At 37.7% G+C, this 27,256-nt stretch overlaps 1 protein-coding gene across 1 annotated transcript; it reads left to right on the forward strand.

Moving 5' to 3' along the window:
* Positions 1 to 1,470: 1,470 nt before the first annotated feature.
* Positions 1,471 to 25,600, forward strand: TMEM181 (transmembrane protein 181). Its single transcript, XM_029962813.1, has 17 exons — positions 1,471 to 1,608; positions 5,467 to 5,570; positions 10,287 to 10,342; positions 11,618 to 11,708; positions 12,282 to 12,400; positions 13,133 to 13,252; positions 15,485 to 15,565; positions 16,551 to 16,650; positions 17,388 to 17,518; positions 18,126 to 18,217; positions 18,573 to 18,630; positions 19,313 to 19,415; positions 19,515 to 19,566; positions 20,186 to 20,268; positions 21,361 to 21,450; positions 23,020 to 23,086; positions 24,013 to 25,600. Coding segments are annotated over exons 1-17 (1,428 nt in total). The 5' UTR covers positions 1,471 to 1,606; the 3' UTR covers positions 24,092 to 25,600.
* The last annotated feature ends 1,656 nt before the right edge of the window (positions 25,601 to 27,256 follow it).

Below are 27,256 nucleotides of genomic sequence, written 5' to 3' on the forward strand. Positions count from 1 at the left end.
CTCTCTACAGCTACCAGAAAGGAGGTTGTAGCCAGGTGGGGGTTGGTCTCTTCTCTCAGGCAACCAGCAATAAGACCAGAGGATATAGTGACATAGTAGTAAGCTGTGCCAGGGAAGGTTTAGGTTGGATATTAGGAGGAATTTCTTCATAGAAAGGGTGATCATACATGGGAATGGACTGCCCAAGGAGGTGGTGGAGTCACTGTCCCTGGACGTGTTTAGCTGGACGTGGCACTAGTTGATATGGTGGTGTTGTGTCATAGGTTGGACTCGATGATCTCAGGTCTTTTCCAACCTAACTGATTCTGTGATTCTGTGATACTGCGATTTTGAACCCGCAGCGCTCGGCAGGGCAGGACCAGCGGCGTGACTGCGCTCCAGGACGGCTCACCAAAGCTAACTCCTCTCCTCCTTCCTTCCTTCCCTCCCTCCCGCGGCCCCGGCGGGGCGCGGGCAGATGTCCCCTCGGGCTCGCCGTAGCGGCCCCCTCTTCCCCCCCTGCCGGCGGCGGCACCGCCCTTGGGCGGCCGTGACGTGTCGAGGTCGCGCGGCGGCGGCAGTGACGCAACGCGGAAGCGGGCGCGAGCGCGCCGCCGGCGTGGTTCCACGGCAGCGGGCGGCGCCGGGAGGAGTGCCGCATGCGCGCGCGGGCCGGATTGAGCGTGAGTGCGGCGGAGGCAGCGCTGCGGCGGGATGGGAGGGGGGCGGGGGGGCTCGAGGCTGAGGGGGCGCCCGGTTGCTTGGGACCGGGTCCGGGTCCGGGTCCGGGATGGGGAGAAGAAAAGAAAATCCTTGCTCCGGCCAGGTGCGGTAGTTTAGGCTCTTCCCCCTGTAAAGACCTGAATGTTGTCATTCACAGAATCACAGAACGGGTCAGGTTGGAAGGGACCACACCTGGTCCAACCTCCCTGCTCAAGCAGGGTCATCCCACATGGCACAGGATTATGCCCAGGCGGTTCTTGAGTATCTCCAGTGAGGGAGACTCCACAACCTCTTTGGGCAATCTGAATCGAATTCAGGTTATACACGTTAACTCTCGTTAAGGAAATCAGCACGCCGAGGGTTAAATTTATGTTTCCGAGGCTGTGGTTCGCCACTCAGTGACTACCCGCCTCTTTAGAGGAACGTTCTGATTTTTTCTTTTCTGTGGAGAACAACAACCCCCACCCCTGGTATCTCCACTCTCAGATTGTCTGTTAAAGGAAAAAGGAAAACTTGTTTTCCTGGATAACTCTTTGCACGAACAGAGCCATAGCCGTAACTAATTATTCAGACTTAAATGAATACAGCAAACAAGAACTAAAAAAAACCCCCAAAAAACCCCAAAAAAACCCCAAAAAAACCCAACACCCAAACCCACCCAGTGCACAAATATTTTTAACATAGCCATGGTTAGCTGTGAGTTGTCATATAGCAGTTCTGTATAATACTGTTAATGTTAATTTTATGCCTCTTTTTATGTAGTCATGTGCTGCCTCATTAGCTATTAAACGTTGTGGAATACATCTGCAAGAAGAAATTCAAGGTCTTCTGAGGGACACCGAAGCGAGCAATGTCTTTAAACCATGAGGAAGTGCAGGGTGTATGGATAGACCCAGTACTGTGAATGTAGGTAGCATATATAATCATTTAAATCAAAGTGGTTTTGATGGTTTTATTTGGAAGTAAGCCTAAAATAGAAAAGAGCAGTTGGAGGCAGAGATGTTGAGGATAATATGTCAGAAAAACTGCTGTGCATAAAAGTGAGTTATTTCTGATTTTAATATCAACTCTGTACCTACGTACTGCTTAATATCAGTTTTGCCACAGCCTTCCCTTCTGTAAAGTGAGAGTCTGAAGTGAAAACTATTGTATAACAGGCTCCGTTTTTCAAAATGGCCTTTACCAAAGATTTTGTTGGGCAGGCATGAGAGGTGAAGATGAGGAATAGCCCGAGAAACATTTTGCCAAAACTTTGAGCCAAAACTTTACTCAAAGAACAAGATTTAACCCACCTTTACATCTCACATATAAATGGGTACTGAAAGACTGCAGATGTTAGGAGTGTGTGTTTCCAAAGTTCACTCTTACCACGGATTGCATTAATGCAGTTTAGTTTTTTACTACTATTTGAGATGTCTAAGTAATATTTCTCTGTTTGTATCTCAGTGGTTTCTGCTCCTTTGCAGTTAATTTCAGACATAATTTAATTATGTTAAGATAAAGCTCAATGTAGGCAGTAAAAGCTGCCTGAAAGATCTGCAGACACTTGGATGGCTAGTCCTGAGCTTTCGACTGCCATGGCTAGGGAGCATCTTCTGCTGGTAAAGCAAAGCACAGTTCTTTACTCATTTGAACAGATGCTCCCAGAGTAAGGAACCTTTTTTGATTTTCCCATGAGTGTGTTTCAAACATTGTATTCTTTATTGGGCCTATCAGATGTGAGAAAGAAGCTGTTAGTGGAGGATCATCAACTTGCACTTCTGTGTATTCAGAAACTTCATGTAATGTCTTTCCAAAAGGCAGATGTTTAGCAATGAACATATGGGAAGACCGTTTAATCTGCTTTGTGTGTCAACTGGTGATAGGTGAAATGAGGCACTCAAAACCACACAAGGAAGTTCTGTTATTGCAGCGAGGGGCAGTGAAACATGCATCACCTGATAGGAATGCTGTAAATTGTTGTTTGCACTCACGAGAAATGTAGTTAAGATTTGGCTGAGTTCTTACACTTCCTCTTAATAATAAGTATCCATGTTGCCTTATTGACCTGTAAAGCAGCACATTCAGTCAGTGGCTTAGATGAGACTTGAGGAGTACCAGTATGAAAGAAAGGAAAACACAGAGCATGTCCCTACTCTCCCTCGTCTCTGGTCTTTGTTAGGTACCATCATCACTTAGGTAGGCGCACACCTTCCCATTTTGACTACTAGGTGTTGCACCAGCTGGAGAGGAGCTGGAATAAAGAACGTCTGGAACATGTTTCTTCAAAAGCTCGCGAGCCCATCTGTGCTCTGGTATATGAGCAAATGAGGGTGATAATTGCCAATAGTTGTAATCCTGTGTTGGCTGGGGGGGGGGAACTCTGGTGACCTTCCTGGAGAGGGAGGACTATGGAAAGGGAGCTGCTTTTCATGTTCACGTTATGCATTTTGAAGGTCTGCAAAAACTTGGAAATTAGGAAGCTTATGAAAAGAACCGAGAATACGTACAGCATGTCAGAAGTATCCTGCATCAAGCTGTAGCTGTTAAGTGGATGCCCAGATGTAAGCTGTTCAGAACTGCACAAGCATATGTTGAACTTCCCAGCAAACATACAATACTCGTCCAGTTGTCAGCTATTCTCGATCCATGGACTTTCCCATCCAGACCCGATTTCTGTGTATTGAGACATCCTCACTATGTACTCTGCCATGAAATACTTGGTATCCAGATGAACCCTTATAGTTAATTTAGGCATGTCAGTATTTTAGGCACAATTTTTATATCTCAAGGATTTTCCTGTTAAGATTAGTACTTTAGCATCTCAAGATAGTATCTCATACTTGATATACTTAGGTAGATAGGGAATACCAGGTCATTTGTGGAACTGAAGAAGCACTTGAAACTGGTAGAAAGATGCACCTTGGTTAGTTAGTTATTTAAGTACTAGTACAGATGTAATAGCTTTAATGTGGTTTAAGTACATAAAGGCTGAAGTTTTAAGACACTGATTTAAGAAACATACTGTAGTTATATCCCTGCAAAAGTTGTGCAGACAAGTTCTGGTTTGAAATGCTTCTATTAATTGCTTCTATTAAATGTCAGCTTAGAATCATATTCATCTGTGAGACTTCTGTGTGATGATCTCTGACAGAGATCTGATCTTATTTATGTCTGTGATAATTTCATGTACGATTTGCCTTTTTTGTCTGTACAATCAGCTATTCTGAATTCTAGGCTAATGGAGAGTTCCTGCCGCGCATAAGGGCATGTGGCAAGGCAAGTTACTCTGTGTTTGCAGGTGCTGTGCCTGGAGTCCTGCACTGCCAGTTTGTGCAGGACTTGTAACATTTACAGTTACTTACTTGTAGTTCTCATTATTTCTGTAGGGTTTTCCTCCTTTCCTCACCTCCTTTGTGAGTTAAATTAAGGTTTGGATCTCTCAAACTTTACAAGAAAGGAATAATGTAATTTTTTTTAGTACTTTGTTTGGAGAGAATGATTTTTGAAGAAAATAGAGGTTGTTATTGTTAGATCCTTGTATTGGTGATTTGTTTACCTTGCTTATAAGGGCTGCTATGCATGCAGCACATGGTACCTGATCCCAGAGTTCAGACTGGGCTTGTGGAAGGGATTTCAGCTCCTTTTCTGCAATTCTTCATTAATGTGATGAACCAGTAAGAGCACTGTTCAGCTGGTGAAAAGAAGTTTTATTCCAAGCCAAAAGGGAGCACTACCATTAAAGTCTTATGGTTTCATTTCTTTCCAGGATGATGCTCATACAACTTTATTGAAAAACACCAGCACCATTCCATCACCCTCCCAGTCCTAGCAGCTTTTCCATATAAACTGTACAGCTTTCTATGATCGAACCTTCTGGAACAGCACTAGAAAATCAGTTATGTGGTGGCTCAGTTCTGGCATAACTCAAAATGTTGGCTTTATTTTGGAAAATGCTGGATTTGTGTTTTTTAGAAATTACGCATTTAACAAAAAGGAAGATGTGTTATGTAGGATTAATTATTTGATCTTATTTCCCTGCCAACAGAACTAGAAGTTACTTGTTTCCAAGAGAATGCAATTGGTCTTTTCAGTACTTTTCCCCTCTCTGTTTTGTCTTTAACCTAATGATAAGCACCAAATAGTTGTGGAAGAGATGTCGTTGCTTGTATGTGTATTTGTATTTAAGTGTCCAATAATAAACTTCAGTTCAGTTTTCTGTTTCCCAAGCTTTGGTGGAGTTCAGATGAGAATTCAAAGCCTGAGCATGCATATCTAGCAGATCTGGAGTTTTGCATTACTCCTTGTTAGAGATGATCCTGAAGGGATGAAGTATATATGTAGAGTGCATAAAACTCATCAAGATCCCGTGCAGATAACTGAGTTGTTAGTGATGTCAGTCCCTTTAGATTAAGTTGTCATTACAGGAGACATGGTGTCTGGGATGTTTAAATTATTAATGTATGAACTAAAATGCAACTTTTTATCCCTCTAAGAAATGCTTTCTCTTGCTGAAGTCTTAGGACAATAGAAAGCCCTAGCATAAGAAGAATCTGCAAAATTTTTACGTTTTGGAGCACGGATACGTGTGCACGTACATATGTCTAATAATGCCTAGTAGTTATCCTGGCTCTATGAAGCAGCGTTAATATTTTTTTCTTAGTGTTGCATGTTATCTCAGAATTCGGTTTCATTTTCTTTGTGGAAAAATGAATGGGGTCTATTTTCTGCCCCTTTAGAAATGTGACTGACAACTAATTCTATGCTTTCTTTTGCTTCCTGTAGGCTGGCACCGATGAGATTATATACACTGTCCAAAAGGCATTTTGTTCTGGTCTTTGTAGTATTCTTTGTTTGTTTTGGTCTGACAGTCTTCATAGGAATAGCAGGTAAGGACGTTGTCTTTTTAGAAGATTACAGTTCTTGTATGCTTTATCTAAACCTGGTGGTATTTACACATGTATTTAAATGCTAATGAGCTTAGTGCCCCTGGGATGTCTGAGGAAGCATTACTCCTGACAGGAAGGGGGAAGTGTTTCTTCCATTTCATTTTTTCATAGGAGTACTACCTACAACGACTTGGTATTTAAAAGTGCTTTGCAGGGAGGAGTCAGTGAAATAAAACAAAATCAGTTTCATAATTTTCAAAACCAGTAACATAATTTTTCAGCAGACTGCTACATTAATTGTTTTTCTTTGTATTTCTGTCTGTAAAATGGTGGTGCTAATACTTGATTTCCTGTGAGGAAACTGCTAACTGTTTGTAAAGTCTTCTAAATAGGTAATAAATGCCACAGAAATAATAAATATTTTAGTAGTATAAAAATATGAACTTCAGTTGTCAAACATATACGAGCTTTGGTCTCTGGTTTCAAAGACCTTTGTTGGAGTCATGATGTGATCTGAGAGGCTAAGCACTTAGTGCCTGAGTACTTATCCTGGAGATCAGAGATTTGATCCACAAAGATGCAGTGTCACTAGGGAGTTGAAAAGCATGGGAGCCCTCTATTTTATGCCAGAGAGCTTTTCCAGGTATAAAACATACTTGAAAAAGAAGTCAGTGTGCTGTCACAGCAGTGTTAATATACTAGTACTCTGCTGTCAGGAGAGCTTTGTCAATACAGAAGTGACAGGGAGAGGGGAAGGGAGGGACTTGTACTCATTAAGCAACCCATCCTGTATATAAGAATTACTTAAGGTTGTTACCATCTTCCCCCACTTTACTGCTTACTTCCACATCACCAAGCATGTCCAGTGTGTTCTCCTGTGCCCCTCTCTGACACTTTTTGACCTGTTTGTTGGATTGTTTCTACCTCTACCCTGTCCTTCATTTCCTTTAGAATTAGAAGGGCTGCTCAGGCCTGGGAGTCATCTGCTCCTGCCTGCCTTGGAAAGAAGAGGGGATTAATTGGAGGCAGCTGTCTAGGCTTTTTATGCCCATCTGTGCCTTGTAGGCAGTACATTTTTCATAATAGCATTAAATAATAAAATTTGTCTGTGAAATAAAACCTTCTTTCCTGCAGTTTGATTTATTGTAGCAGCCTAAGGTCCAAATAGACTTTCAGTTCATAAAGGTTAACCACTGATATTCCTGCGACTTGCCTAAGGATGCTGAAGAACATTATTTGGCCACTAAAATACTGTAGAAATACATTTACAAAAGTGCATTTTATATGAATGATAAAGAGCAAAAAATGGAATTACCTAATTTATTGTAATTTGGCTATTTGCTATAAAATTGAACCATATTTGTAGTTGTATATTTATACTGCCAGGTTACAAGAAGTGAAAGTTGTTTTACGTAAGATAGGCAAAAAGCAGTGCTCCTGGAAGAGAAAATTGAGCATTTCATTCTTAATGGATATCAGAACCTGAGAGAGAGCTGTGTTGGTGTGTTGCATTGTGTCTGTGTGTAGAGCAGTCTGATGATGTGGTTACCTTTGGCCCAGGGGACTTGGCTGCTGTAAGCAACACTTGGTCATCTGTACCCTGCTGGGGTCCCAGGCCTTGCCTGTGATCCCCTTCAGGAACTGCCATGGCTGTGGGATTTTTGTCCTTGTAAGATTGGTTTGCTGGATAGTTTTGTTGACAAAGCATGAACACTATTTATTATTATAACTTAATTATTTTTAAAAGAATGGTGTTTACCTTGGGAGGAGATCTGATGAACACTTACTGTGATATTTTTTGTGACTTTTGTTGACAGCTGCTTGCTTCCTGTGAATAGAAGGAGGGGCAGTAACAGTAGAATGCTCTGTCATTAAAGGGTGCAGTCTGAGAAAAACTCACCAAACCCACTAAGTAAATGAAAGCATGGGAGATACATCCATATTTTCCATGCTGCCTGAATATGCCACCGCCCATACTCAACATCTCTACCTGCAGTTTGGGAAGCCTAGCAGAAGTCTTGCTTTTCATCTGAGAAAACAAGACAGTTTAATCTATGGTGGCAGTTTAATCTATGGTGGCAGTTGCTCCTCAGTTCTCGTAACCCAAGACAGATGCAGACTTGTTTGATCTTTTTCCCAAGTTGCACTCACTTTCTTTCCCTTGTCCCAGTGGGTCTATGTTATCTCTGGGGTGAGACAAGTGTAATGAAAATCCAAGGTGCAGAACTCGTTTTTCTGTACCTGTGCAGTTTTCCTGTTCACCACCTCAGGGTGGTTCTTTGCTTTCAGCTGTGATTCTGATAACTGAGCAAGACTGAAAAAACCCCAATAACAATTTAAATTAGTCTCCACAGTATCATTATGGTCAGTTGCTTAAAAAAGCTCTTATATATTGCTTGCTTCAGAAGTAGCAGTTAATGGCACTAGAACTTCATTATTTGTTTGGTTGCTGCTGTTAAAAATTGTAACTGTGATTTCTCTGTCCCAATATTGGTTCATATCTTCCAATTAAAAAAAAAACTTATAAAAAAAGGCCAATTCTTTTAGTTTTGTCAAGAACTGATTACTGACATATGATGACATCGTCCGTGAACACTTACTGAAATTGAGTTATGCTTTTTAAAACAAAAAATGCCTTTCAAAAATCTGCCCTGTTTATATGTACTTGAGAACTGAAAAATTCAGTGATGCAGAACTGACTTTATAGTGGGTGGCTGTTAGTGATGTTGAACTGCAATCCTAATATGAAATTTTGACTATGATGGGTGAAATTCATAATTTTTCCATTTAAAGTCTGTAAGATGGTTAATACTGTTATTAGAGTGGTTGTAGGAGCCCAAGCAGTACTACATGTTTAGAGCTGTCATGACAGGTAACCTAAAATACTTCTTGCACAGAGTGATCCTATGTTGCTTATTTATAAACTTCCTTCTTTTCCATTGTTTCTCTGTAGTAACTTTGAAGTCCATGGTCTCTGTGAAAAACTGCTTTTCTTGCATAAGTTTTTTAATACTGAGCTTATGGCTGAAAGAGCATATTGTGAGGATTAATAAATTACATTAAATTGCCAGACCAAATATATAGAGGGAGAGACCATTTGGACAGCGAAATCTTACTATGATTGGGAAGCCTCTGGTGACCAAATACAAATATGTATGTCCTGCTTTTGTTCCTACCTGCTTTACGTCTCCTCTGTGTTTGTTCACACCCCAGTGTATAGACACAGATCTGTTTCTACTCTTCCCTTTCACTTTTCTGGTTTAGTCTTTTCGTGTTTTGTGTATGTACAAACATGTGTGCATTCTTCTTCTTCCCAGTAGTGTGTGTTCTTCCATACCTAGGAAGGCTAAGGGGAAATTGTAGCACTATCTACAACCGCCTTATCAGAGGATACACAGAAGATGGGCCTAGACTTTTCTCAGAGGTGCATGATGATAGGGGGAGAGGCAACAGACATAAGATGGGAACAAAAAGTTCCAGTTAGATATTAGGAATTTTTTCTTACCATAAGGGTGATTAAATACTGAAACAGGTTTCCCAGAGAGGTTATGAGAGTCTCTGTCCTTAGAGATGTTGAAGACTTATTTGGACATAGCCCTGAGCAACCTAATTAAACAAGAATGGACTAGATATTCTCTGGAGGTCTCTTCTAACATAAATTATGATTTGATTGCTTCCCATTTACTGCATATAGAACTAGAGGTAGGATGTGAGTGGATGGATCAGTACATGTTAAGTGCGTACATGTCTGTATCCAGAATGATTGGAGGAATGGTTGCATAAAAGGTCTGGTATTGAGTTGAACATCTCCCACTGCAATTGGACATGCAACTCTATTAAATGGATTGTCTGCTTTGGGAGAAATTGTTTATACAACTTCTATGCAGTTATCTTTATTTATGTGATGACATTCATTGTGTATCATAGCCTCAGATTTCTGTAGAAAAGGAAGGGCCCAGTCTGAGTAATGAGAACTGTTGCTAAACAAAATGTGGGTATCTTGGCTTGAACAGACCAATGCAATGAAAATCCATCTTTATCCAGAAAGTACTGTTACTGTGATTGTATGGGCAAGTACGTTACACGTGCATAAAAAGGCATTGGCTTCTTGCACACAAATACAATGGGATGTGTTTGCCCTGGTGCCCAAGCCTTGAGTGCAATGTGTTACGGATGCTGTGCTCCATTTAAACTAGGTAATGGTAACAATTTGGCCATGCAAACTTTATAGTTCAATTAAACATGCTGTTTTTTCAGGTGGTTTCTGCAGCCCTTGTTAAACTTTGAGTCTCTATAACAAAAGCGCCACTGGTGCTTAGCCAGCTTTTTCTATAGCTGAGTACTTTCATGACTGCACTCCCATGAAAAGCTTGGGATATATTTATATAAATACCATGTGGTTTGTTGTAGTAGAGTACACATTCAGGGCTTCTGACATGGAATTCTTGATTTATAATTTACTTCCTATTTAATCATACTTAGAAATACTATGTCAGAACTACTTAAAGGAACATTCAGGCCAAGTTTATAAATTATATTGAAATGTCCAAGTGATTTACCCTCCAATTTAAACGTCTGAAAAGTGGGATACTATTTACCTGATTTGCAGGCAGGGTCTTAATACAGTCTTTTGAAAACCTGTATTTACATCATTACTTACCAGTAATATGTATACTTCAATATTGTTTTCTTTTTTCCTTCTTATATATTGTGCAGGTCCTAATGTAATTGAAACTTCTGTAGCAAGAACAGACTTAAATAACAGCCTAAAGGTAAGAGTTAAGTATAGTTGGATTATATGAATGGTTTTATTTGATGTTAGTAATATTAAACATGACCTTTCTTCCCCCTAATTATTTTAATTATTTGAACTTTTACTGGAAAACGTCTTTTCCATGCTTTCCAGTTTGAAACTGAACATGCAATATTGTTCTACCACTGTGTTATTTATGCATGGCCCAGCAGCAATTTCTAGTCTGTTACTGTTGTGAGCAGGCCAGGTAGAGAATTCTAGGATGTTTCCACACAGCAGTTTCTGATAAAGTAGCATTTGAGTTTTCCCCTGGTGAGTTAAGGTTGGAGATTCTTGTAGGGGGTTCAGAAATAGAAATTGAGAACATAAACTGAAAAATGATGCACTCAGTGGCAATTAATGATATCCCTCTTGTGATCTTCCTTTCTACCATCTGGGAAGGAATATTTCTGTTTCTTGTTAATTGTTCACTGTCACGTGACCAAGACGTGGGATCTGGCTTCCTAACATGAACCTTCACGTTCACGTTCTTAAAACTTTCATATTTTGGTTCTTAGTTCTTGCAATTTTTTTCTAGATAGCTCTTCACTGTCAACGTAATATCTGAAGTATTTTTTGTGAAAGTGCTAAAAAAGTTTTGGTTTGGGGTTTTTTTAAGTAAATTTTTTTTAAATACACTGGAACATTTCTTTGTTTTTCATCTATTAGTCACCTATATTTGTTTGTACTGATACTGTATTATGGGTGGATTTTCTTTTTTTTAAAGCACATTTTGATTTCAAATAAGAGAAGTCTTCCCTGCATGTAGGTTTTATCTGTTAATGATATCTTCCGTTCTTTTGAACGGAATGTGGGATTTTTAGAAAGCCTAGTGGAAAATAGTTTTGTTTTCATAATTATAGTAGAACAGGTTTAAAACTGTGGCAGATAAAGGGACGCAAAACTGACTTTTGATGTGAAGTGTTAAAAATTATTACTTATGTTCAGGCTAGGTCTCAGGATTTTGTTTTTCATGTCTGAACTTATCTGCTTTAATGCTACTGCTCTTATGGGCTTTAGGTAGTCATACCTGTCCTTGCTTCTGTGCTGTGCAAAACACGTGGGCTGTTTAAGCTAATCCTCTGAAAGACTTCTGTTTGAGCTGCTTATCATACTGTCCACAGAGTACCATATATTAAATCTTTTCCCAAAAACATTTTCACAGACATAATTAACATGCCTTTCATCATTGTAACTACAGATATGCCATGTAACAGTGTAATGGCTGGTGCTAATCTTATGGGTTTTTTTACAGCTGAAGCCATTTAATTTAAGTTCTCCACCGCTGTCAACTTACAATCAGCAGCTGTGGCTGACCTGCGTAGTTGAGTTGGATCAGCATGATGGTGAGAATCTTACATAATTCTCAGGAAACTTGAGAATAGAAAACTTGCTATAGCAACCTGTCTATTGTGTCTTCAATTTCATCTGTCACACAGATGAGCCTGTTGCTTTTTGTCTATGGTTGGTAGATTTTTCCTCTAATGCTTTTTCTTCCTCTCCACCCCCCTCCCTCAGTAAAGACATGGACAGCACTGACTGAATTGTAAGAAACAAGTATAGGGGAATATTATTTGTTATTTCTGTGAACACAGTAATATCCAGATAATCTGTCTTTCCTCCTTCATTTTTGGGGGAATTAGATGTGTAGTCTGTAATGATATTAATTTTTCAATAAAGCTTCCCTGTATATATATGAGAAATACTGTATTAGTAATTGTTAATCTGTCAAGATTCACTACAGGGCTTGAGACTTACTGTGTAAGTATTAAAATACTGTACCCCTACTTCAGTAAAGTATAACTGAATAACTCTGAGTAATATCTGGATAACACACATTTTGACCTGCATCTGAAACTCTATTTGGGATTTCATCTCTGAATGTAGCAATAGGTTGATGTTTTCTGTTTTGTTTACAGTATCCCTCAAAAAGAATGTTACTATGACAGTCAAAGTACTTGGAGTGGTGAAGGATGGAAGCACACCATATGTTAATAATCAAGTTCACAATCGAACGAGATTACTCAGTTGTGCACAAGTATGTACTTGCTTAAACAAAACTTTGATGAAGTGCACTTTCTTTAAATCTGTTTGTGTGCATGTTGCTTTACATTGCAAATAAGAAGAATGTATCTGTTAAACATGTCTCCGGAAAGACTCTAGAGTATGGTTTTATTTATAATGGCAACATAGTTAGTAATGCTGACCAAGTATCTTCCTATCCATCGTTTTTTTGCTTACTTCTGACTTGTGTCTATTACCCATTAAAGACCCTTCTTTCTTGTTAGAATTGCTCTTTGTCAGCAAAACAGTGTGTCCTGTTTAGTCGCTTAAACAGGTTTAGCAATACTGAATAGAGGCCAAGAGAACAATATGCTTGGGTTTTCTCTTTCCTGCTGTTAGCTTTTAAAAATGAGTTAGTACAAGATAGCCCCATCTCACAATCTGATGACCTAGAGTTTGACTGACAGTTATTCATATCCATCCTGGTGCTGCAAGCAGGTGCTGTCACCAGCTAAAGTGAAAAGCTAGCCTTGTTTATTGTTCAACGACTGACTTTATCAGTGACTGACTTTATCAGTTTCTTCTGTTTTGCCTTTTTATCTTTCAAGAAGCTCTTGATTGGACTGATTGAGATTGGTGAGACATATAATAAATATCATCAATATTCAACCATTTAGAAACAAATTCTCTATCCTATACTGACAGTGCATATTCTGGAATAATTTGAAGACTTCAACATACTATTCCCTACTGTATGTGTTCACAGAAATGCAGTGAAATCATTGTTGCTCACCTTGGCTACCTGAACTACACTCAGTACAACATATTTGTTAGCTTTGAAGATCTAAACAAGTTAACATACACTATCCAGAATATTACTTTCACAGTAAGTATAAAGTTTTATACTAGTAAAACAAGTCTCTTTAATGCTGTAGAGGTGTGCTTTGACTGTAACAAAAAAGTGTCTGATTTTTGAAGAGAAATATAAAAATGCATTATAATTAATTTTTCTGTCACTACTGATGTCAGAATTATTGTAGCATTTACTGTTCATAACAGTCTAGACCAATTTTTTCACCTCTATAGGGAAAGATTTTTCTCTCAGAACTGCTGATGCTGTTTTTTGTAACAGATAAATTTAGTCTTAATTCCTGGCAGATATTTTTAATAATTGACAGACTAGACTAGAACATTCAGTTTTCTGCATTTGCTTATAGAGATGTTGCCTTCTGAAGCATGGTATCTTTTTCAGCTTTTCCAGGAGATTTATCTGAATTAGCAAATTTTCCAGACTTCACAAAAGCGTGGGCTAGAAAGACTTAACAAATTCAAAGAAAAATGAAGTGGTTTGGTTTTTTTTTTTTTTAATGATTGTGCTTATAAGGAAGGGAAAAATGGTGTTTATTTTCAGCAAAAATAATCAGGCTACTAAACTAATTCACTAAAATAATCCCTGGTGAAATAATTATCTCAGTACATAGTTCTAAAGACTGCTTATAAAACACATCATCAGTGTATGTTGATTGGCTCCAGAAAGAAATTTGCACTGGGAGAAAATGGAACTAAACCAAGTTTATAATACATGTTCCTATGCTGTATTCTACCTGTATACAGCATTTGGAATGTCAGAGCAGGTAGCAAGCAAAAATCTTACTGTAAAGCAAAAATGTTTTTTATATACTAAATTAACTTTCTAAATATTAATATTTGTAATATTCTAGTGCATAAAGCACATCATTAAAAATAAGCTCTAAGGGGAAAAAACCCCTAAGCTCACAAACCATTTGTTTAGTTCCAGATTTCAAACAGGACAAAGTGTTGGGGCATTTGTAGTTGTACAGTTTATTATCTTGCTTTGCAGGCTGCCTTTAAGGCAGACCTGTGTGCAACACCAAAAAAACCTCTAACCCAAAGCCCCACTTTCCTGCAGCAACTGAAATTATCAAATTTATTTCATTATTACAATTGTTTACGATGACCTCAGTTGAAATTGTAGATTGCCTTTTGCATAATAGGGTTCTCTACATATAATTTTCATTCTACATTTACAGTTTAAAATGAAAGGTAAAGCTTCTTGTTCACATGAGCAGAGCATGTGTTGTACCAGGGAGTTTACATTTCAAAAATGGTTTCAAAACAGAAGCATGCCAGGTATGAGATAAATTGTTGACAGAGTAGAGTTTTTGCGAACTGACATGTTATAATGAATGTTTGTGCCCTGTTGGATGAGGGAAGAGAGTGATGCTCAATATGAGAATCAGCAAGCTTCGTTTATTGATCATTGCTAACAGCTTAATAGATGCTTTATAATTAGCTCATACATATTGCAAAGGTTAAGCTCATTATTGGCTCTGCTTAGATGTTGATTCCACCCCTCACTCATTTCTTATGTTGACACAGGTGGCACTCAGTTGCTTTTGTTTTGCTAATCACAATGTCCTGTTTACCAGCCAGCTAACACGGTACAAGGGCACTGTAACCTCCCTATTTAAGATGTTCCCACGGCCTAGGCAAGCCGTGTTCTATAGCCAATTCCCTACAGTGCCCTTCTAGTAATTAGAGGAGAAGGAGCTTTTCCCCCAACCTATGAAAAGATTTCTGTATTTCTAGTAAACTCATTTATTCTTCCTTTATGTGATTTTCTTTTTTTCCACTTCTGAGACAAGTGAGCAAGCTTTAAGAAAACAAACCCCTTATGGGAAGCACCCCTGCACCTTATTGATCTCTTCATAGTCAATTTATGCAACTGACCTTGGTAATAAAGAAGAACATACTGGATTTACTCATTTATTGGTATTAAAACTTTGAATGAAAATGCAATTTAAATCAATGAAGAAAATATCCTTTTTGTCCTGAGATTTGCTTTAACGTATGATAGCACTGGGTATGTTACAAAGTGGAAGGATAAAAGAGAAGCAAGGCTATTAGGCTGCCTTGCTTATCTTTTCATCAGATAGTCCTGTGGGTACGAATTTGTCTTTGTGAAATTTGGCTACACCTTTGCATTTCAAAAAGCCTGAGAACTTTCCAGTATGTGCATAAAGTGCTAATTATCAATGTCATATGTACTGTGTCAAAACATCGTTCATTGGGCTCTTTTTCTTTTATTTTCTTCTAGTGGAAGACCTACAATCCAACTTTTTCACAAGTGGAAATATGGTTCCGATTTGTCTTTGTAGTTCTTACTTTTATGGTCACGGTAAGATTTTGTTTCAGTTTTTCTGGAGTGTATTATATAGACAACTGATAACACTGCTCTGTAGTGCTGTGTAAGCCCAGGCAGCTGAGTTGATGTATCACTGAATGGATGCAAAAAATGTTAATGAAATACTCATGTAGTTGCTGCTTTTATGTTTTTACAAGTGGTATTGAAGGGACATTAAGAAAATAGGATAAATGGGAAAACTTGCTTTTCCAAACTCTGATTTTGGATTAAACAGAAAGAATTTTGCTTAAACAGAGGAAATTGTGATTAGATGCTAGAAGAAGTATTTTTTTTGCAGTACAGGTAGGCTCAGACTTTGGAATAGGATGGCCAGAGTGTGGGCTGTTTGTGTCTGAAAATGAGCAAAACATCAATATGAACCTTGATCTAACTTTAAAGTTATCATCGCCTTGAGTGTGAGGATGAGCCAGATGACCTCCAGAGATGCCTTACAATCTAAATTATGCTATGATTTAGATTAGCTCTCCTTTCCAACCTGGTTTGGCCCTGGAAAAGAAGTATTTGGGGGGAAAAAAAAATAAAAAAAAAATCTAAAATGTTGAATTTTCAGAGTAGGGACACCAAAGTACTGCACACTTGCATAACATTTTTCTCACATAGATGATGTCACTCAGCAGGTAACTGTGAATATAAAATGCAAGCTGCTTTTTTAAAAAGTCAGTTTAGGTGGAACTTGATGATAGCGTATGACCAGTAATGAGGCAACATTTTTTTTCACACATTGTCTATTTTCACAGTACTACCTGGTTTACTTCTCAATTTGCTTGAGAAATTATGTAATTTGCATTGGGGTCAGCCAGCAAACTTGAAGTAGAGCCTAACAGACCTGGCTCATGTTTTACTGTGTTCTCAGAGGCAAAGACCTCATGAAGCAGCCTTTGCAATGTGCTCTTAACTCTGGTTAAACCGTTAAGGCTGTATCCCTTCCTTACAAATTGTTGTTTTTGTTGTTTTATAGTGTCTGTTTGCACATTCTCTGCGGAAATTCTCCATGAGAGACTGGGGTATTGAACAGAAATGGATGTCCATCCTACTTCCTCTCTTGCTACTTTACAATGGTACTTGTATCCTGGAATTTTTCAAAAAGCTCCTTTTTAAAAAAGAAATAGAAAAAAAGACAAAAGAGAGAGAAAAAGGCAAAATGGAATTCCTCCTTGAACTTATAAGCAACTGTTTATAAGGCTTCAGAAAACTAAATAAAAAAATCTTAACAACCCTTTTCAAGTGTAGCAAATTCAAGGGCATAACGAGTAGGTGGATTTAATTCTTTTCAGTCACATCAATGTCAACTATTTGTTTAATGCTCTGATTGGAATAGGTGCCTACCATACCAAACCTTTCAGTTTCTGTTCATCTGCTAAGTCTTACTTCTTCATTTTTCAGATACTCACACTTCAGTTAAAAATGGAGGCTACTTTTAGTCCAGGAAAACACATCAAATTCTAGCACTTTCTAGCAGTACTAAAAGAATATTTGCATTTTAATCATTGAGTGATAATTTTTAGGTCATCACTATTAACAGTGGTTTAGTAGAAAGTCTAATAAAACTTGAAATCTTTTAGAAATGTTGGCAACCATTTGAGATTATTTCTACAGCACAGAGGATTGCTGCTGGAGGCACCATTTTCTTTATTAATTTCTTTAAGATAAAGCAAACTTCAATTTCTTTTACTGGTGTAATTTGAAAAATCTAGGGCTTTTTGTTCCTCTGAAGATACGTTCTGCTTTACTTTTTATAATGAAAGGTTTTCTTCTCTCTGTTTAACTTTTTTTTTTTTTCTTATTTATTTTACAGATCCATTTTTCCCCCTTTCTTTTCTGGTCAACAGCTGGTTTCCTGGAATGCTGGATGATCTATTCCAGTCACTGTTTCTGTGTGCACTGTTGTTGTTCTGGCTTTGTGTCTACCATGGTATAAGAGTACAGGTAAGGGTGCACCAGTATCTACTACTAATTGAGAAGAGAGTACTTGTTTTTTTTCAGTTCTCTCAAAAGGTGACAAAAATGAAATGAAATATTTTAAAGAGAGATGTTTATTTTACTCATAAAGTACAATGTGACATATGAAGCTTTGGAGTTAAAATGATTTATGGTGAAGTAGATTATCTTGATTCCAACAAGTCTAAATGAAATAGGTGGGACAGTCTTCAGAATCATGATGCTATTATGCTTTTTCTTGCTTGAAGGGTTTTGTTATTCTATGTGGTATTCGATTGGTTTTTTAAACTAGTTTAAAATTCTGCTTAAGAGAAATATGAATTCTGGAGCATGTTCCTTTATTTGCATTATCAGTGAAATATATGGGACCTTATAAATAGGATGCTCCAACTCTACTGCATCTTATTAACACAAATGATGATACAATTTTATGTCTTCTCTAAATCACCTGTGCAGGATAAAAATGCAGAAGGATGAGTGTTTTAATCTAGTTCATGTTGAGTGAAACAAAGAAGACAGTTATTTTATTTTGTCAAGAATGAATAAAATCTTAAATGTAGTTCACTTCTTCACCACAGTATTGTTTTCTCTACAGGGGGAAAGAAAGTGCTTAACTTTCTATCTGCCCAAATTCTTTGTTGTTGGACTATTGTGGCTGGCCTCTGTTACACTGGGAATATGGCAAACGTAAGTAATTTAAAATTTAGTGCAGAAGTATGAGCTGAGAGTGTTCAAGAATGAGAAGGTTGTTTATAACTAGTGGTAGAGAAATGCATTTTCTAAAAAACAAATGGGGAGATGAGACATGATTACAATTTAAATCCTCCATATTTCTTCCAAATTGGGTTAGGAAACGAGAATGTTATATACAGTAAATTGTCACAACTGCATTTGAATTAATGGCATTGCACCAACTTATATGGTGAAAACCTTTATAGTAACTCTAAACCTTTTCTTTTGAGTGGGTTTCTTGGTCAGTATGTCTTTTTGACCTTGTCTGGAATGGTGCACATACCAGTTTTTAATTTTGAATATTTTCTAGCGTTAATGAAGTACATGATCCTACATATCAATACAGGGTTGACACAGGCAATTTTCAGGTAAGTCAAAAATGTTTTCTTGCTATTAAATTGTCAGGTAGAGTTAGGCAATACAAGGAGATGGGGTTTGTTCTTCTATAAAAATCTATAACACAATTTAGAAAAGAGAAAATGCTGGTCAAATGGTCTTACTCTGACTAGAGTATTTTTAATTTTGCATTAGATAGATGCATAGACCATATTGAACTCCATATTGAGAAGGGTAATTTGTCCTGCAGATCTAGAGACTCAACACCACAAGACTCATGACTGTTGAAAATGAAAGAAAAATTTTTAAGCCTCTTATTAAGTCAGCTTTGTATATCTTTACTCCTGCCAAGATTGACTGTCCTAGTAAATTTTAGGCTTTCTTGCTGTAAAGGAAGATCTGATGTACCTTGTTTGTACCTTATCAAGGATTGATACCAATCCTTGTATTGTTCCTGTGAACAAGCCGTGTTTTTAGAAAATCATGGTGATTCAGCTCACTGTGAATTTGGTGAAAAATGCTGGTTTCTATGAAATGTCCTTTACATTCCCTAAAATTCAACCTGGATGTATCACCATCCTCATTTCATGAGCCAGCTTTTCCTGCATAAATGGACTGTTATATGTTGTGCTTTGGGAAATAATGATTTCTACTGAGGGAAGGAGGAATAGACCAAATGTCATTAAATAATAAAACCTAACACTTTTCTTATAGGGAATGAAGATCTTCTTCCTTGTGGTGGCAACCACATACATTCTCTACCTTTTGTTCCTGATAGTGAGGGCATGCTCAGAACTTCGAAACATGCCTTATGTTGGTAAGGAATATTTTTTTTTTTATTCTTCCTCAAACAGGGTTGTTTCTCCTAGATGTAGGTGTAAATTCACTAATAACAACTTTTCTCAATTTTTTTCAGATCTCAGGTTAAAATTCTTGACTGCATTAACATTTGTAGTGCTTGTTATTAGGTAAGGCTTTTCAAAGTACCTTTCTCAGAATTGTAACTTTTATAACCTTTTTTTCAGAGCTTTGAGTACGTTTTCTAGATAATAAAATTGTCAATGAAGCTGAAGAATGTCTTTAATATGGCTGTTGTGGCAAGCATTTTTAATTTTTTAGCCTTTCTTAAGGCTTTTTGAGCTAAGTTTATAGTATTGGTATTACCATGGCAATGCACTGCAAGATTTAGAGGTTCACTTAGCAGAGATATTTACTGCTGAGTGGTGTGCAATCGCACCATTCCCCTCTTCTGGAGTTTTGTAAACGTCACTTAGTCAAAGCAGAAGTCTACAATTAGTTTCTTAGATTATTGTTAATATCTTTCTCGCCCACTCCAAGCTGTTACTTGGATAGTATGTAGTGGATGAAATCTGAGGAGTTTTTCCATTTTGCTCAGTTGACTGCTGACTTTTAATCACAAAATAATCCTTCTTAATTTAGAACTATGAAAGCAAGTCTATTTTAAAATAACCGGTCAGCACGTTAACATAATTATTTTCTCATATACTCTTCTATCAACCTACTATTTCAATTTTGAATTTTAAAGACAGAGTGCACCTATGTGTTTTATTTTTTTTTCCCCCACAGCATCGTTATACTCTACCTACGCTTTGGAGCACAGGTTCTACAGGATAACTTTGTTGCTGAGCTGTCGACTCATTATCAGAATTATATCCTTGTGTTGTGATACTGCTCAAGTAGGAATGTTAAGCTGTTTTCATGCAGAAGGTACTTCAAAATGATGTACCTAAGACTGAGACCTTTGACTTTTAGGCGGACTTTTGCAGTTAAGTCTGTTTTGTTCAAGGTTTTACGTCAGCATTTTGTAATGACTCCTTGTAAAGATTATGAGCTAGACAGTCTCAGTCTAATTTGTTCACATCATGAATCACAACTGCTTTTGATACTCTTCAAAAGGAATGAAGGCTTAGATATGCATGCCTGGTGCATATTGAAGTCATTTTAATTAGATACTATGACAAATTTGGCTGCATTTGCTGCCTCAGTTGTTTTCTGTGTACCTGTCAGTCAGCATGGGGCGTACTAAAATATGAGAAATTAATAGTTTAGAAGGCACTGTTTGCGCATTGGTCCAAGTCTACATGTGGTATAGGTCATAGCAGAGAATTTAAGTGACTTGAGAGAGACTATTTCTGATGTCTGTTGACAAAGGATTACAACGTGTATTCCTGACCTGAACCATGAGATCCCAGTTCATTGTACTTTCTGAAACTGCCTGTGCAACTGCAGCTGCTCTGGTTACTGATAAGCTTAGATATGTGTTGAGAGGTAGTAGAAAACAGTATGTAAAGCCTTTAGTATTTTCCTAAAAGCATGGCAAGAAACCATCTTCAGAGTTCTATCTACGGATAGTCCTTTCTCCTTCCTTCCTAATTACTGTGCCAAGGAGAAACTTTTAAACTTTTAAAACACCTGAACACCCCCACTTACTCAGCTTTCTTTTAGCACTGAAGGCAGAACCATTTGACTGACCATGCACTCCACTGCTTGAGTAGACCATACCTCAGCAAATGTTACTTGTGTTAGAGCGTTGTTTTCAGTGGGAGCTTTAGCTTGAAATAGCTCGAGTACATAAGTTGTCATTGAAAATAAAACATGCAGTTTTGTTTAGCCATTCATGCTCTCAAACATCAGTAAGGTAAACGTTCTTTCCATTGAAACAGCTTGTGTATGGATTGGGTCTCGTTTCCAAAGTTAATGTGTGTGGAACTATATTGAGCAATATCCTTGACACTTACTACCAGCAGAATTCTTATCATTTTATGGTTTACTGAACTTTTATCTCTACACGTTAGCCTTCGTGTATTCCCCCTCGAAGAATGCACTATATGGTAAGTGTAAGCTGTTGTCTGGCAAACTTGTATGACAAGAACTGCCATATTAGCAGATACTGTGCAATCTCTTTATATTTTGATTGTCTCGTTACTATTCCAATTTCCTTTGAGTTAACATAAGCAGAAGCTGCACTGCTCCTGAGCAAATTAGGAACACATAAAATGTAATAACTGATGAGTTAGGCTTGAATTCTTATGCACTTAGATCAAGTGTATAGTCAGTATGACGTTTGCATGTAATGCACCAACTTTTGAACTGACTCACACACAGCCCTTAAGGCACAACATTACTTCACTTCTACTTTGTTCTAATGAAAGTTTATATATTGGCATGCTGGCAAACTGGACTCTGAAATCAGTAACATGCTGTTGGAACAGTAGGAGTGAAGCTGATCTCTAATGGGAGAGGAATTTTGGAGAACTTGCTATGGGGAGGGCTGCACAGGATCCATGTTAAAGGAGATAAAGGATTGAACCAGTAGCACTTCTGCTTTTGCATTCCTGTGTAGAGGATACAGTCTGACTTACAGGATGATTATAAAGCAGTTCTCTCTCTAACAGATAAAGATCTTTAAAATAAATATTTGTACTGAGTCCATTCTCTGCTTTAAGCATTGAGTTCATGATATAGAACTATGGAACAGCCGAGGCTGGAAGGGACCTGGAAAGATCATGCAGTCCAGCCTTTCATGGGAAAGGAAGCCTAGATGAGATTATCTAGTGGCCATTCATACCTTACATGCTGAGAGCATGCAGGGGGAAGGCACTAAATAGTGGAGCTGGTCCTTTCTCTAAATTTTTAGAGTTGAGATGGATGGAACCATTACCAAAAAATGCTATTTTTCCATTAAGAATGGAAAAAGAACTGGCTGGATGAGGGTTGCAAGAAATATTTCTTCGTAGATGGTAGAGAGTAAAAGGCTGCCAGGAAAAAAATATTATGGCAAATTGCTAAATTGAATTCTACTATGAACTGCAGCTAAGCAGCACAGATTGTGCAAGAAATGAAGGCCTTAGAATAAGGTAGAGGGAATTATCATAGCTGGTGGAAAGTATGTGTTTCTTTTCATTTCACTATAAAGGTACAAGTCCTTCCTTCATCTCTTACAAGGATGAAAAGTAACCAGATAATCACTGACTTACAGTCAAGGGATTCCAATTTTGGTCTACTATATTTGTAGCTTAGAAATAACCAAAACCACAAGTCTGTGCTTTTTAAATACATACAAACTTTTGATAAAGAATAATGAACTCTGAATTAACTTATGTGCAAATTGAAATAATATGACATAGGAAGCTGCATAAGGAAGGAAATCAACTTATACAACATGGAGAATATCTATCTAAAACTGAGATAATTTGTCATTTCCTTCACTCTTAATACCATGACAATGTGGCTGAAGGGTGGAGAATTTAAAGGAGAGAATTCCTGTTTGGATATAGTTTTGTTGAATTGTAATTGTGACTGCCTTGGAAGTTGTTGTGTCTGTTGCTACAGTGTTGTGTTAGAACTAGTCACATTTCTACATTTAACACACTAAATTAACCCTTATTTGTATTTTCCAGAATCACAGTTGAAAGACAATCCTGCTTTTTCTATGCTGAATGATTCAGATGATGATGTGATTTATGGGTAAGATTATAAAATACTACAGAGAGTTACTTCTGGTGTGTATATTATTTTTGTAATGTTCTTTTCCATATTCATTATATAAGTGAATGGTTTGTTAGTGAAAGTATTCTGCCTGAAGAACAGAAATATAGCCTTTTTCTGAAACAGAAATGCAGTGAGAATGCATGTTGTTTTTTCTTTTCTTTGGTTTCTAAAAGGGATTACCATGGCACTGATACAAACAGGTAAGAAAGTCTTATGATGCTGGTAGGTCATGGAGTGAAGGCAGCAAGAGCTGTGAAAGGAAAGGGCTTCCTTTTTACACTGGGAAGGACAGCAGGAGTCAAGTGGAGTTAGCAAAGAGGCATCTCATCTGTAAATGCTTCAGGGAAGGAGAATGGTGCTTCTTAAGTGTCCAGCGCTTTCTGAATTAAGAATAGCCAAGTCTAGCAAAATTTCCTTGACTTCTGTGAATTTATGTAATATGAGAATTATAGTAGCACTTGAAACCCATCCCAGTCAGATGGCTCTGTGCTGGACACTGAAACCCACTTGTTATCTGCCCTTGATTTTTCACCTCTTACCAAAGACATTGAAGTGGCTGGAACCGTGAATGGGACCAACGCTGCACTAACCTGAACAAGTTCATCCATTGCCTGGGCTAGCTTGCCTTTGGTTAGTTAGATGAGTAGTGATAGTGCCAGCTTGCTTCTATACAAATCTGTGTGAAAAGTGGCTTGTAGTTACTGGAATAACTTTTATTACACATTGTCCTCTGGAGAAAATTCATATATGTTGTTCATATCTCCCACAAGGAAGAAAACCAGATACTAGCTTCTTACCCAAGTAACATTTGATGCCTCAATGTAGTTTAGAACTTCCTGTTTATTTTCAACTTCCTATCTGAACACCATATTCAGAAGTTTCAACAAGTATCTGTTTCGCAGGAGTGACTATGAAGAAATGCCACTTCAGAACGGCCAAGCTATTAGAGCCAAGTATAAAGAGGAATCAGACAGTGATTGATTGATTGATTTTGATGCAGACAGACTTGTTCAGTTGGAATTAAGCCAATTTTGAAGTTTTCCTAGATGGACATCTTCCTTGGCTTCCTTACAGTCTGCTGTCATTTTAACACCAACTCCCGGGAAGGACATCCTGCTTCTGCTTCTGTTTACAGAGTTAAAACTGAGAAAACGAATGCTTGAAATGGTTGGGGTGAAAACTTAAGAAACCAAAATTTTTACATGTCTTATAAAATGCTTGATAGCAGGATGTCTGTGAACTAAAATCTTTAAGTCTATTTCCATTTCAAAGTCTCACGAATTATATACTGAGTTGCGAATTGCTTCCTTGCTGCTTGGTTTTGGTGGGTTTTGTTTGGTTGGTTTTTGTTTTGTTTTGTTTTTTTTTTAGGATGATGTACAGCATACTGCCATTCATCTGTTATATTTGCATTAGCTGCTGTGTATATTGTCCACTGCTGTATGAAGTTCCTCATTCCCCTTTCAATTTTCTACCTTAGTCTTTTGAGCTGGAGGCAGGGAATGAACTAGTCTTTTTTTTTTTTAATTAATACAAGAAAACACAAGCTTTCTTTTCTTCCTTTGAATAAGTGATACAGACTTAAGACCATTTTTTAATAAGTTTACTGGATTTGTAAGCGGAAGCTAGTCAAGTTCTTGTGAGCCAAAATAGTCTCAGTGGTGCAAAATTATTTGTATAATGTATGTTTCCTGACATCCTTTACAGCCACAACAGAAGTGTCTATTGTTTTTTCTTAGAACAGCCCTTTCAAATTGAAATATTTCAGCAACAGCAAATCTCAGAAGGAGGCCTGTACTTTTCTTCTTGCTCTTTTTGTATACTGGAGGAGACTGTTGCACTTACAGAGAATACAGTATGAAAGTTTCATAAGTAATTGCAATTTCAAATTTCCAAACATTTCACTTTTACAGATTTTTTTTCTACATCAGAATTTTTCCTTAAGTTGTATTAGGGAATAGTTAATCTACATCCTAGGAACAACTGTGGTTGCTCATGTACTGAATGGGCCTGAGAGTTAGCTTGTGAGCATGTTCTGTGCATAGTTCAGCTGCTTTGTCATACCACAGTCACCACCTGTACTGAGGGGAACTTTTTTAGCACATTTTGTGATTATCTGTATTCCAGTCTGTGCTGGAACAAAGTTATATGGGAATTAAGTATTCCATGTACAATGCTGCTGCTCTATTTAGAAGTTGGTTTTCTCCTACACTACTGTTCAGTTCTTTATTTAAGTGGGTGCTGTTTGTTTTTTATAAATGCTTTTGTTCTCAGATACTTGGCCTGTTTAAAAGTATCTCTTTTTCTTATGGATTTGTAACTGAGATTTACTCCTGTAAAATTTCTCTGCCCCGCTGCTACAGAAGGCTCTCAAAAGCACTGTTCATGTATTAGAATATGGTGCTGGGTTGCACTAGAAAATCGTGCTTATCGCTGAAGTATTTAAAGCAGAATAGTGCAATAAAGTCCTGCTAGACTTGCTGAATCATATGGGGGAGAAAATAGATTTATTCTGCTTTGGTGCAACAACTGCTCTAGACCATTCCCATTGCAATAACCTTTTGGTTCAAGATCATGAAGGGGAGACTTCACAGGGCAGCAATTCAGTTAGGGGGGACCAAAGGAACTGCTTCATGTGGTTGCATCCTTGTTATCATAGAATAGTTCAGATTAAATCAGTGCTCTGCTAAAGACGTGTACTGAGACATTGTGTGTGTGTGTGTGTGTGTGAGAGAGAGAGAGAGAGAGAGAGAGAGAGAGAGAGAAAACTTTCTACAATTATGGAGAGCTATGAAATTTTTGAGAGTATCTGAAATTTAAAACTTTCTGTGCCAGGGATCGTTTATTTGTTAGAAGCCAAAGCACTGCTGTATGGCAAAAGCAAGGAAACTGCTGGGGGAGAAGGTTTTTCCCTTTAATTTCTTAATTGGTGTTACTTCAGAAGAACATATAGGAAAACATTCAAGAAGTATTTCAAGTTATGGGTGGTTTCCTTTCCAGTGAACTATTGTAAGCTCTTCCTCCAGCACTTCCTTTTAGACTTTTTTTAACAAGTATGGGAGATGCTCTGTATCCTAAAATTAGAGAGCCCATTCTCATTTTTACTCTTCCTGAGGCCTACAGCTATTTGAATTTGCAGAGTCAGGTTTGGGAGCCAACTTGGATTGTTTGCATACCCCAAATCCTTTTGAGTTCCATTAGAGTAACAGCGGGTACAGAAAGTAGGTCTTCAAAAACTGATATTTACATGATACTTATATATTCAGATATTTTTTCTCTGATACTGTTTAATTCACTCTGTTTAATTACTGTTTAATTGTTCTGAAGAGAGAAAATTTGACCAATGTGCAAAGTGCACTAATGTTTCTTATACAGTCTGAACTGGTTGTTACAGTTAACTCTGAAATAGTGTCATGCTTTGGTATTTCATTAACTAAAGAATGTATTTATAACCTACGTTTGAGGGGTTTTTTTTCTAAGTTTTTCTCAGCCCATTTCTCTTGCTGTTTTGTTTGCATTAACTTTACTACATCACTACATTCAAAGTGGCAATAGAAAAGTGAAGAATGGGAAATTGTGCTTAAAGCAAGTTTCTCACTATGAAAATAGTGAGAAAATAGTTTCCGTGTTAATTTTTTGAGATTCTATTTAAGCAATGTTTGCCATGCCAGTTAGCTTTATATTTTGAAAGTGCTAGTGTTATGGTGAGCTTGGTTGAAGCACTGTCGCATCAAATTCAATTTACAGTAAGATGACAAAAGCAGTGAAGCGGTTTTAAAGAACTAGTTTTGGTAGCAAGAAATCTCAATTTGACTCCTTGTATTTCCATGATTGGAAAGCAGAGACGGTATTTGAAGAATGCTACAATATGAATTGAAAACAGCTTGGAAATAGGTGGTATAAATTCACCTCTGAGTATTGTAACCTAAGGGTGAAACAGAAGAAATCTGGGTAAGAAACTAGCCAGGTTTTCCTTTCACTACTGCTAAAGTAATTATCTCCATCACGAGTGGAACTGTATAACACGAGAAAAGTACACAAAAAGGCCCACAGCATCCAGTGATCCTGCTCTAAGGAGAGGCTATTTATTAAATAACTGCAAGACTTTCACCTACGCAATGATCACAAGGGACTTTTAAGAATCAG

This window comes from Manacus vitellinus, unplaced genomic scaffold, assembly GCF_001715985.3.
Source record: "Manacus vitellinus isolate BGI_N305 unplaced genomic scaffold, ASM171598v3 scaffold_4_pilon, whole genome shotgun sequence".
In the NCBI taxonomy this organism is placed as follows: Eukaryota; Metazoa; Chordata; class Aves; order Passeriformes; family Pipridae; genus Manacus; species Manacus vitellinus.